The sequence below is a fragment of the Dermacentor andersoni genome, chromosome 2, assembly GCF_023375885.2.
Source record: "Dermacentor andersoni chromosome 2, qqDerAnde1_hic_scaffold, whole genome shotgun sequence".
NCBI lineage: Eukaryota > Metazoa > Arthropoda > Arachnida > Ixodida > Ixodidae > Dermacentor > Dermacentor andersoni.
In genome coordinates, this window is record NC_092815.1 from 220,492,861 (window position 1) to 220,508,213 (window position 15,353).

Below are 15,353 nucleotides of genomic sequence, written 5' to 3' on the forward strand. Positions count from 1 at the left end.
AAATCACTGCAAGACATTCTTGTTCTGTGACGGTGTACTTATGCTCGGACTTGCTTAGGAAGCTACTGGCAAAGGAAACAACGTATTCTTTGATGTCGATGCGTCGAATAAGGACAGCGCCAACTCCAATACTGCTAGCGTCCGTACGAATTTCTGTGGGAGCCGCAGGGTCTAAGTGTTGGAAAATGGTATGGGACATCAAAAGAAAAGCTCACAAGAACTGACCTCTGGCATTCAGGGTTTCATTCAAAGGGAACGCCCTTATGGAGAAAGTATGTCAGCAGATACGCAATGTTGGCAAATCTACGAATAAACCGGCAGAAGTATGAGGAAAGGCCCAGGAAACTACGTAGCTCTTTTACTGAGTTAGGCTGCTTGAAGGCTTTGACTGCAGCATTTTCTTTGCCGGATCAGGTTGTATGCCATCCTTATCCACTATATGGCCAAGAGCTAGTGTTTGGCGCTCTCCAAAATGGCATTTCTTCGAGTACGTACCAAGCCTGCTTTTCTCAAGCACTTTAGCACAAGATTGAGACGGGCATTGTGCTCACTAAACATGTGCCTGAAAATCACTCCATTGTCTAGATAGCAAATGCACACTTTACACCTGAAACCACGCAGGATACTGTCCATGAAGCTCTTGAAAGTTTCAGGTGCGTTCCACAGCCTGAATGGCGCCACATTATATTCAAAAAGTCCGTCTGGTGTTACAAATGTCGTCCTCTCCTTGTCTGCCTTGTGCATAGGAGTCTGCCAGTACCCCGACCTCAAGTCGACAGACGAAAAGTAAGATGCTGATGGAAGACGGTCAACAGCATTATCAATACGTGGAGGAGGATACACATCCTTTTTAGTGATGGTGTTCAGATGCCAGTAGTCAACACAAAATCGCCATGTACCAATCTTTCCTTTTAACTAGCATCACTGGCGCTGCCCACAGACTACATGATCCTTGGATTACATTCTTATTTATTATTTCACGGACTTTATCCTTGATCACCTTATGTTCTGATGGTGAGACTCTGTACGGCTTCTGTCGCAAAGGTTGTGCAGATCCGGTATCTATGTGATGGGGGATACAAGAAGGAGAAAACGTTGGTGGCCCCTCTTGCTGTGAAAAGTCAAACAGTCCGGCATGTTTTAGCAGAATATTTGCCACTTCATGACACTGCTTAGGGCTGAGCGACTTGTTCACCATAGTTAGAATAGAGGAGTCCACAGCAGGGCATGCATTAATGCAATGGCGTTTATCCACAGAATTGGGGGCCTATGTAAGAATGGCGAGTGATAGCACTTGATCTTCATGGTAGGTGGCAAGTTTCAGACCCTGTGGTAGTATTGCAGGTTCACTGGAACAGTTTACAGTTCATAAGCTACTGTGTCCATGAACAACTGACAGTGTGTAATATGGTATCGGTACATTCCTCTTGATGCAGCTGAGATGGATGGGCACGATGATAGCATCAAACGTTCTGTCGGTGCTAGGGAAACAGGCAACCAAAACATAAGTTGCAGATAATGGAGGTGCAACTGTATCCTTGGATACACAAAGCACACTTTCGTGATACGACAGGCTTTCCATAAACACAGCTGAAAAGCTCGTACCTACACTAATTTCTCCCGTTCTGCAGTTGACAGTGGCACCACACAGTTTAAGAAAATCAAAGCCCAGGATTACGTCATACATAGAGTGAGGTAGAATAGTGAACTCAGCATTAAATATTTGAATTTTGAGATCAGTGTGTGTCATGGACACCAACCACAGAGGTACTCCATGGCCATGTGAGGGTGCATTTGCGCCTGGTCAACGACATGGAGAGCACCGTCGCTTTAGCAAGTTCGTGTGCAGGCAGACCGTTCCTCCTGTGCAGCAGACTGAGCTACTTTACACTGCTACATGACCCCCCACAGATGAACGCATTGGGGAAGCAGTCCATTGATCGTCGTTCGCTTGTTTGCTATAGCTGCAGCGATTTGGGTCACATTTCCAGGTACTGCAATCGCCGCCAACCACCAAGCTTCGACCGATTGACAATGTCTAGGTGGTACCGCACCCCACTTGTTGTACTTGCCCTCACACACATATCCAGGAAGCGTTCCTCACCCGGAGACGCTGCGGAACCGTTCTCCAGCATCCAATTGCAGCTTGACACCAGCACCCGCTCCTTGCGTAAGCCAGTCACCTCTGCGGCGTTGCTAGCCGTTGCCACATTCGGAAAACTAGTCAGTACGGCCATTGAAGATGAGGTCGCTGCACAATCTCCCATGTCGACAGAGATACCTTCACCACTTTGTTACACCCACTAAAGGTGTTAATCGAGAACAAAGGCAAAGTTAGTTGCGACGGCCTTGATCAGCTGAGTGCCTGTCGAGATTCAGCTAGCTTCCCGCACATCGTCTTTCTTCTCTTCACCTATCTTGGATGCCCCACATCTTGTTGAGGTGTAAACCTAGAATGCACGTAAGACTGTCACATTATATTGACATGTGTACTTGTTTATCTTTCTCCGGTGGCCGCTTTTCACTGGGTAACAAATGTTAAATGTTATCACTCGGTGCAGGACGTGCCTGCATGTATTGGAAGTTTCTCGAATGTTATCAATGGTTCTGTCTGTTGTCATTGAACCTTGTGTAATTTGATTGTATGCATGATGGAAATTTTGTACTACTCTATGGAGAGCACACGGGCACGAGCAATTACACTGGAACCTTCGATGAGTCACGTATAAAAGCTGACAAGCTTGACCTGCTGATCACACTTTCAATGGTCGATGAGTGTACTCGCTGCTATCATTGTGCTGAGTGTTACTTGTTTGGGCACAGGCTCACTCAATAAAGAATTAGATTGATAACTCTGTTTAAGCACTGCGTCTTTCTTCACTGTCACTACAATGTGAAAATATGGCTGAATTATCAGTTATAACCCACGTCATTGACACAAACAAGAATATTGTGCTACTCACCACTCAAGAGGAGCATGAAACTGTGACAGTGTGCACACCAGCCAGTCCTGTCTTAAATATGACTTGGCAATGTCATCATGTGCTTTTGTGGTCTACCATGATGTAAACCTCATAGCCTCTTGAAATTGGGTGCTTGGGCACTGCACATAGTAACATTCTCAGAGTCCATCCTATTTTCAGTTGCACTGCACATGCCTGCTGTTTCATTGTTCATTTAAATCCACACCTTTCTGCAATAAAATTTTCTGTTCGAACTGTCTGTCTTCCCAGGTGCGTGGGGTTCGTCTTCACTAAGGCTGGCAAGATTGCTGCTACTGCCATTGGAGGCAGCCTGCTGCTTTTTCAGGTGTGCCTTCTGCATGCAGTCACATTGGCAGTTCTCATCACAGGGTGTGTTTGAAGACAGCTACTTTGCCATTTTTACTGGACAGCTGCCATCTTAAGTAGCGTTCCAATTATGACATACATGTCACAGAAGACAGCTTTCATGAGGCAGCATAAAAGCTGGCAATAGAAATAATGTTAACTAAACATGGTGTTGAATGCCAATGGCCTAGGTTTCAAACCTTAAAAGTGCCCTGAAAAACGTAACCAAGAGTGGCCTCACTATTAAGGGACGCTGCCCCACGAATCTCATGCAACAAGCATTTTTTTCAAGTATAAGCGTAGTTAGAGGTAGTTGTCATACCTATGCACGGAGAAGAGCACACATTTGGGCTGTTTGGTTCATGATTACAAGCAGAAAACAGCACTAAACGACAGGACGAAGAGAGGGACACAGACCAAAATGGTTTAAAATATATTTACCTTTCGGCTCCCCCCGGGATCCCTGTTCAGAATGAAACAAGCAGTAGAGCTGGCGCATTTTTATGTGCGACTCAAAACATGACTGAGGCACTAAGCATGCATGGATGGCAGATTGCCTTAGTTGCGATCAAGCGTGTGCGCCGTGTTTTGAATGATTAGGGATTTGAGATAAAGACGCAAAGAATGATTTTGTTCCTTGGCAATCATGTGAGATTTTTCCCAGTTTATTGTATGTGATGTTGTTGCACAGTTTTCGGCCAGGGCATTCGACGCAACGTGTCATTCTGGACGTCATTTTTTTGCTGTTTGTCTTGTTTTGAATTTGCTGGTTTCTCCAATGTAGATATACCGACAGTCCGCACACGGAATGACGTATACCACGCCTGGGAACTTCTTTTCCAAAGGGTCTTTCACATGAAAGAGCTTGTGTCTTGTGTCTTGAGCTTGTGACCCTCAATGAGGGTGACATTATAAATAAATTCATTAATCAATCTATTAATTAATTAATTAATTAATTTATTTATTTATTTATTTATTTATTAATGAAGTTTCCGGGAGGGCACGTGCGCAGCAAGCACATCATATGACCGCAAAATGTATGCAAGGTCTTGCTTATGCCAGGGACGTACGGTATCGAAGCCCGTTGTTTGGGGTGTCCAGGATGGGTGGGAACTGCGCAAGCCAGTTGGTGCCCTACTGAGTCAATGAAGTATTCAGGGTACCCATAATCCATCAATTCCCGCCGCACAAGTGGATTGTCCGTCATGCGGTCTTCCGCTGTCGTGCACACGTGTTTCGCCTAAAAAAAGAAGAGAGACGACAACAGACGTCTTTTGTGAAGCAGGGGGCACTGATGTGTAGTTAAGGTAGTGACCAATGTGATTTTGCTTCCTAAACGCCTTGGATAACAGTTTTGGCCCTTCACATTGCACAAGGGTGTCCAAGAACGGCAGTTGGCTTTCAGATTCCACTTCTATGGTGAACTTGATTGCTGCTTGCATACTATTTAGGTGGGCCGTGATGAGGCCAAGGTTTTGTCGTTGCAAAACACTGAAACAGTCGTCACCATATCTGAAGAAGACTTTAGGTGTTGGTGTAAATGAGGACAATGCTTGAGCTTCGATAGCCTCCATTAAATTAGCTACTGTGACCAAAATTGATGCTTCGTGGACTTTCTGACAAGATTTCTTCTGGAACATGAAATACATATTTCATAGGCAAAACTTTAGTAGCCTACCTAGATCATGCACCTCGATGGAGGATCTGTCAGGCAATGTCCGGTCCTTGTCGAAGGCGGCGATGCAAACATCTACGGCCAGTTCTGTTGGCATGCTCGTAAACATGATACCACGTCGAAAGAAATGAAGACTTGTTGGGGTTGACACTTGTCTTTTCAACCTTTTTAATGAAGTCGTAGGTGTTGCATATATGCATAGCACTTTTGCCAACCAGTGGTGATATGATTTGCCAATCAGTGGTGCTGTCAAATTTTCTTCCTCATATAACCAACCAGTGGTGACATCAGTAAGAAAATTTGACAGCTTGTGGAGCAGTGAACGTGTGAAGTCCACTATTTGGCGCAGGGGAACATCGGGCTTGTGTACTTTTGGTAGGCCATATATAGCTGGAGCACATCCACTGTGGCAAAGCAATCTGTAGTACAACTGCTTGTGTTGAGGCAGCACCATGCGGAAGACGTTGGCCAGCAGTTTTTGCTGATCCCTCTGAAGTTTGGGTGTCAGGTTTCTTCGACGTCGGCGTACGTGTAAACATCACTCAATACCAAGCAGATTTTTTCGATATACTTGCTCCTGTCTAGAAGGACGATTGCATCCCCCTTGTCGGCAGGAGGTACAACAATATTCTGGTTCTCCTGCAGCCTCTTGATGGCATCACGTTCCTGCTTGGATGTTGTCCTGCATGTTCTTGTGGGTTGGGCGCTTAACTTGGACAACATGTTTGAAGCACGTGTGCGAGCCTCGTCACAGAAGGATTGGTCGACCAAGTTCACAGCACGCACAGCAGCGCATATTATTCTCTTCGCGTCTGTTGCAGGTCCCATGTTGAAGTTGAGACTGCGACCTGCAACAGACACGAAGAGAACAATATGTGCCGCTGAGCGTGCTGTGAACTTGGTCGAGCAATCCCTCTATGACGAGGTTCGCACATGTGTTGTAAACGTGTTGTCAAAGTTGCGCACCCAACCCATCATGGACACCTTGTCCAAGCAGGAACATGATGCCACCAAGAGGCTGCAGGGGAACCAGGCTATTGTCGTACCTCCCACCGACAAGGGGAACGCAACCGTCCTTCTAGACAGGAGCAAGTACGCTAAAAAATGCGCTTGCTATTGAGTGATGTTCACATGTACGCCGACATCGCAAGAGACCTGACACCCAAGCTTCGGAGGAGCCTGGAGAAACTGCTGGCCGATGTCTTCCGCATGGTGCCACCTCAACACATGCAGTTGTACTACAGATTGCTTTGCCACAATGAATCTGCTTCAGCTGTACAGTCAAATCTTGACATAACGAATCACGCAGGACCGCCGAAGATCGTTTGTTATTTTGAAATATTGTAAATAAAAACTTGCGGTTATAGACCAGTGGACAAACCTAGGAATGAAAATGATGTACCTTGGCAGTATACGCATGTGCAGACAAGCCTACTGAAATAAAATTTTTTCGCTCACTTCAAAGCTGCTTTATTTAAAGAAATCAGTGATTTCCTTCTGGTGCGTGAGCACGCATGACCGATTAGGAATGTGTCTACATCTTACACTTTGCGCAGTGAAACATTGTTAAACCGTAGTTGGTCGGAGTTTGGAAAAAGCATGTATTAAACGGTAGTACTGCTTAACCGAAATGGCATGAGATCGCCCACTTACCTGTCAAAAATGGAACTCGGAGAGAGTGCGATGGAAGGGAGAAAAACATGCAGTATTTATTCACTTCGCATGACAAAAGTGTTATTTTCGTTTGATGCCGCGGTGGCCTAGCAGCGACGACAGTGGCCTCAAACTTGCTGAAGCTGCGAGCCAGCTTTTCAGCCAGCCCACTCTTCTCGGCAAACACTCGCATGGCAGATTCCTCGTTGGCGTTGCATGTTCTCCATGCACGCAGGTGGTAGCGCTGCAGGTGTCGCGACGCGCCTTTTTCATTGCAGGGTGCTGCTCTCGTCGCGACGATTGCATTCATGAGGCTGACGTAACGCGCAGCTTCTGCCACTGTTGGGCCTGAAACGCCCGTGCTGTTGCTTTGCGTGTCGTCCTCACCACTGTCGCTAGTCGACACTTTGGCAACAACAGAGGCAACGATGGCAAAAAGTAGAACCTCGTAGCTGACGTCTCTTCGTGGTCACAGCAGCACTGCCGAGCACCTTCTTGGCATTCCAAATGCCACGCACTGTAGTCAACAGTAGATCCCTGTCGCATGCCAGCCCTGACTTCTTTGTGTCACGTTTGATAGCATGAACAATATCTAATTTTTACAGTTAAACAGTTAAACACAGAACAGAACAGTTAAATGTTCTTGTCACGCATATACAATGCAAAGTAAAATTCACGGGATTGAAACACAACGTTTCACAGCGTATTTTCAAGTGTCTCGAACCATGTGCCTTTCAGCTGTACCTCTTGTTATGTTGACCCTACTGTTATGTCGACGACTGGTGTGGTTTCTATGCTGCTAAATTTAAAAACGAAATCATCATCAGAACCGGACAACATCCAAAATGCCTTTTTGCACCGCTATGCAGAGATGAGTGCACGTTTTATAGTGCGCATTTTTAGTGTATCTTTATCTTACGCTACCCTTCCCAAAGATTGGTGATCGGCTTGGGTTGTACCGGTGCTTAAGAATGGCGAAGCAACATTAATAACAAACTATTGACCGATTTCCCTTACTTCATCTTGCTGCAAACTATTGGAACATATTATAGCTAACCAGGTAAAAGAATTCTTAAGTGACAACAGCATCCTCACACCGGTACAGCATGGCTTTAGGAAAGGGTTTCCTACCATCACTCACTTGGCTTCAGTCATCCACAGCTTTGCTAGCATTCTTGATAAACCTGGTCAGATTGATGTTATATTCCTGGATTACAGAAAAGCATTTGATCTTGTTTGTCACCATAAACTAATTGAAAAGCTAGAAATCGTAAAACTGCCGCCATACTTTAATCAGCTGGATCTCTGCATACTTCACTAAGTGCACACAATTTGTCAGCATAAGTGACTGCCGTAAAGATGAAGTGCCAGTTACTTCCGGTGTTCCTCAAGGCAGCATGCTTGGCCCCATGTTATTTTTAATATGTATTAATGATATTGTAGAAGTAATTGCTCACCCCATTCAAATAAGATTGTTTGCTGATGATTGTGTTTTATTTAACGAAATTAAATGCCACGGAGATTAAGTCCTCTTAAATTCTACCCTTCAGAGCATTCATTCCTGGTGCCAGCAGTAGAATATAGAGCTCAACACTAAAAAAACAGTTTCTATGAGAATTACTAAAAAAAAAAGCACCCTTTACCGCTTACTTATGATCTTGCATCTGAAGTCGAGGAATATAGGTACCTGGGAGTTATCATAACGCATCATATTTCCTGGAACAAGCTACTACATGTGCTTCAGCTTCAAGAAAACTTGGTCTGCTCAGGCATAAATTAAATATAGCACCTCCGGAAACCAAGCTGTTGGCTTATAACTGTATTATAAGGCCTACACTAGAATATGCGGCAATTGCTTAGGACCTGTACATGAAACGCAACATTGTTGCATTAGAAAAAACTCAGCGAAAAGCTGTACTCTTTATATTTTCTAAATACCATCCAACTGACTCTCCCTCAAACCTAATAAAAATGAATAATATAGAAACACTACAATTGTGAAGGAAAATTCAAAGGATTAAGTTCCTCTATCTGCTTCAGAATAATCAACTATCTCTTAATCCGCAGCAATACATGCAACTGCTGGCAGGGCGATTAACAAGGCACCGGCATGCCAAATCATCAACTCCGTATTTTGCCAGGACCAACACCTTTAAATATTCCTTGTTTCCTCGCACAATAATGGAATGGAATAACTTGCCCGTATCGCTTCTTATTAACACTGAAAGCATTGACTGCATTGACAGCTGAACATAGGACAGTTGAAAAATGTTGTTTGCTTCTTTTTTATCTTGTTTTCGTGCAGTGTTTTTGAAATTGTTATGTTTTAATTCTTGCAATCATTCCAGTGTAATTAGTTCTTGTTATTTTTGTTTCGCTACTCACATACTCTTGCATTTCCTTGTTGTTGCTCTTTTCCTGTACTTCTGCCCCTCCTGCAAGGGCCAATACAAGGCCTGCAGTATTTTCTAAATAAAATAAAAATAAACAAAAGCGTGCGCTCTGCTTCCGATAGCACCACACGCTGTGAAACAGGTAGGCCAAGATGCTTATCGTAAGGTGATTGGCGGTGATAGCTGTGAATGCGATGACCCAGCTGAGGATTTGCTGGCACCGAAATGAGAAACTGAGTGCGCACCGGCGTTTTCGTGAGACGGCCGGCCAAGTATTGCAGTGAGGCTGCCACGGCGGGCAGCTGTAGACTGTTCTCGATCGCGCGTGCCTTGCGCATTTCTTGTTTACATGGTATCTAGCTTGCGCCAGAAAATGTATGATACGATCGCAGTATGGCGATGCACTGAACTTTGGTGCCGAAAAATTGTGTTTTCTGGGAACGTATGAACAGGTAAAAAATGATTGTAGCTCTATTGGGCCATTTTCTGTGTTCTCGATTGTGAACGTTCACGCCGGAAAAATGTATGTAATGGGAATGTATCAACGAGGTTCTACTGTATTTGTCTCAGCACTCGTCCTGTGTAGGTCTTTGTCCTCATCGTCTGCACTGCCCGTTACCATGACTCAACACCAACTCGCCCAATTTTTAATTCTTTTGTCAATATTTGATAAAATTTTATAATCTACTCAGAATTGCCCAAAAGCTGCTCGGTGCCAGTGGTAAGATGCTAAAGCTCCAACTATGCTGAAGAACTAAACAGGAAGCCACACTAGAAATAGAGTTCTTGTTATGCTACTGTTCGACCGAAATGTCGAATCCATGGGATGTTCTTTCACAAAACATTTGTCATCTGATAATTATAGTTTCCAAGGTTAGTTTCATTCTTGCTCATCTGTGCATATCATCACCACATATACATCTCTCTAATCTGTACAGATCATCATCAGCGCCCATTGCGTATTCGCTGTTAGCATAGCTCAAGCTTGGCTAGAATAAAGCAGTTCCTCAAAAGTGGTGGAGGTTGCTTCTTGTTCCACCAAGTCCTCTTGCAGTTTCTTTCTGGAGCTTTCCTTAAGACCTGTTCCCTCAAGACCTGTTCCCTCAAGACAATTTTTGGCACATCCAGTGCCGATGTTTTTGCATGGCCTTTGCGTTCCGTAGTGACCATCAGCATTAATCAGCGTGATCCTCAAGTGCCCACTGGTCTACGTGAATCTAGTGTATGTGCACACACATACACACAGAAGCGTGTGCGTGTGGTAGAACAAATATCTTCAGTCGCCCCAATGTTATGATTGAAAAGATTATGTACCTTTTAATAACAGCCGTTTCTTATGCTGACATTCTGACTGGAGCCTGGCCGAAGCCCAGGCTCTGGCAGGGCTTTGGCTGAACTGTCAACACAATCAGCAGTATTTTCATAAGTTGTCGTTAATTTCTCACAACCTCGTTAATTTGACCCTTATTAATTCAATAAGTTGAATAATTCAGACTCGTCCTCTGGTCTCGGCAAGCATATGCATTATTTAATTGCATCAAACTCTTGCTAATTTGTACATTTTGGCCTCACACCAGTAAATTAAGACAACTCATGGAATGCGGGATGCAGTAAATGGATGACACAAATGAACAAAAGCAGCACTAGTGTTCAATAGAAACGAAGTGGCAGAGTCCACAGTGCCATCTTCATTAGTGGAAACCATATGAGAACGACAGGAACACTGGAATGGCTTTCTGCCTATTTGTGCCTTTATAGCCTTTATTGTTGCGTTTACCGCTGCGCATAATACTATGTTGTTCGTGTTCCTTTAGATCTATCCTGATCGCACCTATATCAGCCACAGTTTTGTCTGCAGTGGTTACGGCAAACAATAATTTCATTTTGACTTCATAAACACATGCCTTTAAAAAATTCATGGTTGCCATTCATGATCTCATCGATGGTGACCACGGTTTTGTCTACAGTGGTTGCAGCAAACAGTATCATTTTGACTCAGTGTGCACGATGTCACAGACATGGCCAAAGCTGTCAAAGATGAGCAATAATAGATGGCCCTTATGCTGGTATCGAAACTGCCAGCTACATCACCATTGGTGGATGCTCTGTGTCACTGGCGAATATATTGGGATTTGCGTGCGGTATGGAAAAGCATCTCTTGGATGAAGACATGGGTCTTGCATCGCAGCCCCACTGTGAAGGAAGCATGAGGCCTTCGCTGCTGCGCACACTAATATGTCACAAGATGACAAAAAATGTAGCTTCTACATTGCTTTGTGCTAATTGGAAGCAAGATTTGTTGATTCATTCAGTAAGTAAATTTGTGCTGATTGAGTAAGCTTTTGTTTATTGTTTTTTGTTACCCTCGATAATTTGGACATTTCTTTTTTTGGTCCTGTGAAATCTGAATTAATGAGATGTTACTGTGTGTGTGCGTGTGTGTAATACTACCTTCGTCAAGCTGCCGAAAAGCAGCTTTTTCTCTCGCTTCCCATGTTCTGTATTGCACATTCAATAAGCTTCTATTTCTGCATGTGTATATAGTATGTGCGGGAAAATTTATGGGGATTTTTATAAAATCATGCAGGAAAAAGAGCCAGAAATAGGAAATTTTCATGCTTAGGTAGGGGAATTCTGCAAAGTATGGAACGTCAGTGTAGTGTGATCGTAGCAGACTGTCGCAACTGTTGTGTGTAGAACCTAAGTGCAAAAATGAAATACCTTTTTGGTCCTTTTGAGATCGCAGACATATATTTTTTTCAGTTTATTTCACTCAAGATGAGCAATAATAGTATTACTTAGAATGTTCTTGCAACATGCAATCTGCCAATACCTGTTGGTTGGTAGCTTGCGGCTTAGCTGCGGACGGCATCATGAAAGATAGAGCAAGCAATTTTTGATACGAGATTGTAAATTACCTGCTGCACGCATTGGAATAGCATGTGGCTCACATGTTCACAAGAGCCTTGTGTACAGATTGGCAACATATTTTTTTTTTTTGCTATGTTGAAGAAGTGTTCCAGGGCCCTATAAGTGTGTGCGATTTTAGGTGAGGGCCTTCAGTTTAAGGGAAAGGCAGATGTTGGAAAGCAATCCGTGTGAGTGGTCAAAATGCACGAGTCTCTCTGACCAAGCAGAATCTCGTTCAGAGCTAGTTGGTCATTCATGTCAAAAGAGGACAAGCGGTGCAAAATGACGAGGAACATAGAGTAACAGGACGTATGCCAACTGCCAAATGAAGTTTATTCACAGAAAGCATTTGCCAAAGCATTATGCAGCTTTCAAAATGTGCTGCTACATTGAGCAAAAAGGTAAGCAATGACAAGCGCATGGTATTGCTGGTTGCTTTATCCACACCCTGCCCTACAATGTCAAGAAGATGCAGCCATCATGGGATCAACATAGCCATGTCAGCATTTTGCAAGCTATCAAAGATATGCTTCAAGTTAAGCCATCAACCTAAAGAAGTATGTGCAACAAACCTAGTGACAAGGTTCTCTGAAAGTGTGTCAGGAGTAGTTTGTTTAATTCTATTCAGTTGCAACAAAGACTGTACTAGCCAGACAAGGCACTGCCAACATAGGCTAAACATTAACAATGGTTTAGGTAGCCACCTGGCCTCACATTACAAAGATTGTGGGTGCTCTCCTTTGTTTCGCCAAACCCAGTTCAGTGGAAAATCTAATGACAAGATAGAGCATGAGGACATTGAAGCGTATCACACTAGTCCAAAAATAAAGTTCATCAGTATGCTTTCATTGTCTTTTCTTGAAAAGGAATTGCTTTTAGATGACTTGCCTTGATTCACTTTCCTTGCATCATTCATAGTGCCACGTGACAATGATCAGCTAAGCTGTTTTTTTTATTTTATACTTCTTATTTATTTTTTTCTTGTTTAATCTTTTGATAGTGTGGTGGTAGGCTGTGCTTTAAAGTTAATGTTCGCTGACAATAAACTCCAGCTGGTAGTCCGTGTACGTTGTGTGCTGTGTTCTTGCCCGTGTCATTTTATGTTGCTTGTTCCCCTTCGACTGTCTGACTAGTTGTCTGCTGCAAGCAGAAAATGTGATGGAAATGAGTGATTTTTTATTTCCATTTGTTTTTAGAAAATTACGATACTATTTTGTTTTATTGCAGTGTTAAAAATAAGGCGCAAAGCAGTGAACAATGTCAGGAAGTATTGCTAAGCCAGTCAAGCCGAGGCAGTGATAAAAAAACTATATAAGTGGGCACCAGGCTGAACAACATGTATGCATCCCTCAGAACAAGCTCAGACCAGTGATGATACCCTCCGCTGTGTAGGCAGGCAGGTGAAGCCCCATTGGTGATTTCCAGATTGCACAGCACCAGGGCTATGTGAAGGTGAACTGGTCCAGGCTGAACAAGGACCTGCAGCAGGCACAAAATGAGCTGGCACGGCGCACAGACGGGAAGCTGCCCAGATTGCTCGAGGAGGTAAGCCACTTCGGTTTTAAAAGTGCGGGGGACATGGGTTGGATTCCATGCTGAAAACAGTGCATACACACGAGCAAGAAGAAAAGTGTAGTAAATGGAGGAAACTGCTGCCATGAACTAAATGGGTGGACTTTCCAGTGGCAGAGATTTGTATAGTCAAACCAGCTATAACAATCTGTCAGTTATGACAATGGCATTTACAATTTTCCAACCCTGTCTATGTGAAAGTGTTCATGTAAAAGAACAAATGCCAAGTTCCAACACATGAAAGCACGGCCAAACTGTGCGCATTACAGCATGCTCCCTGCTACAGTTCAGCTACAAAAAAGATAGTTGTTTCTCAATGTAATGGAGTCAGTAAAATTGGCAATTTGCTTCGTTGTATCGAAGTTTTGTTATGCAGAAATTTGATTTTTTATGCAAATCAGTACAGTTGCTAATGGATTGTTCTTACACAGAAGAGGGTGCAAAATTTTCTGAGTTACTGGGCAATCTGTGAAAGCAAATTTCAATGAGAAAAAGAAAAGCATTTTGTTGAACTTGAGAGTCTGTGTTGAAAGATATGGTTTCATACCATGTCGATGATATCTTCAAATTGGCAGTACAAAGCGGAGCCAGCCACGCTTTCGCATCCACTCCACCCCAACGGCTGATAGTGTCACTTGCAATGGGATGACCCTATCATGAAAAGCCCTGGCAGCAGGGAGTGAATGCTTCATCTGCCTCTCTCTTCAACGAGTCTCCGAAACTTGAGATTATGCATTCTTCAATAATCAATGCACGATGGCTCACGATGCCATGCCATCTCAGCTAGTTCAGTCTTTGCACGCACGGCAGAGTGCCTCTAAAACAGGGCACACAGGCGGCGCATGTGCTCAGCCGTGCTGATAGCCATGCGCAGCCATGACCGTGCTTAAAAAGGGGACGAACGTACCAACCTAATTGTAATTCATGCGGAAGTTTCCATTTATTGTCTCAGTATTCCTTTGTGGCTGCAGTGAAATTTCATTATATTAAAATCGTTGTAATGATGTTCAATTGAAGGCAAGAAACAGCAGATAGACAGCAGCGTAGCAGCAGCGACCAGCCCGAGCTCTCGCGCAAATCACAGCACGGGTCCTCGTCGTCGTCTCTGAGCTGCTATCCGAAACACGAGGTGCGTCTGCTTCATTACATTGGCCCCGGGTGTGAAACGGAGCCATCCTGGCGACTCAGGGAGCAGAGAAGATGAGGGGATCGAAATAAGGCTTCTGCCAGCTAACATGCACTGTCTTGCGACCTCGACAACGAAGGTCCAGCGATGGTGTGATGGGCTCAACGATATAGTTCACAGGGGAGGAGGCATCGACGATCCAGTACAGATCGTGGTACCGCGCAAGTAGCTTAGAAGAAAGGCCAGGCGTGTGAGGCGGTATCCATAGCCAAACAAGGGAACCAGCAGGGAACGTGGGCGTGGCCTGATGACTGTCGCGTCATGTTTTCTGACGCCCCTGATCCTCGCTGGTCAACGAACTAGCCATCCGGCGGCAATCTTCAGCGTATCGGGCGACTTCTGAAATAGTTGTGCACTCGAAGCATCGGGTCGGTAGGGCAGTATAGTATCCAGAGGACACGAAGGCTCACGCCCATAGAAGAGAAAAAAAAGGTGAAAATCCGGTGGTCGCTTATGTCATGGTATTATAAGCGAAAGTAACGAACAGGAGTACGGTGCCCCAATTAGTGTGGTCGGACGAAACATACATGCTCAACATGTCGCCCAGTGTTCAGTTGAAGTGCTCGTCAGACCGTTCGTTTGGGGGTGATACGTGGTCGACTTCCAGTGAATGATCCGGCATTCGCGAAGGAGGG

General features: G+C 44.3%; 1 protein-coding gene across 5 annotated transcripts in view; it reads left to right on the top strand.

Annotated features, from left to right (window-relative positions):
- LOC126540002 (FUN14 domain-containing protein 1-like) overlaps positions 1-15,353 on the top strand; it is a 139,562-nt gene that overhangs the window by 95,002 nt on the left and 29,207 nt on the right. For all 5 annotated transcript variants that reach the window (XM_055075781.2, XM_055075779.2, XM_050186826.3 and 2 more), the window contains 2 exons: positions 3,234-3,309; positions 13,386-13,505. In XM_055075781.2, the coding sequence (XP_054931756.1) occupies positions 3,234-3,309; positions 13,386-13,505 (196 nt within the window). The remainder of the gene's footprint in view (positions 1-3,233; positions 3,310-13,385; positions 13,506-15,353) is intronic.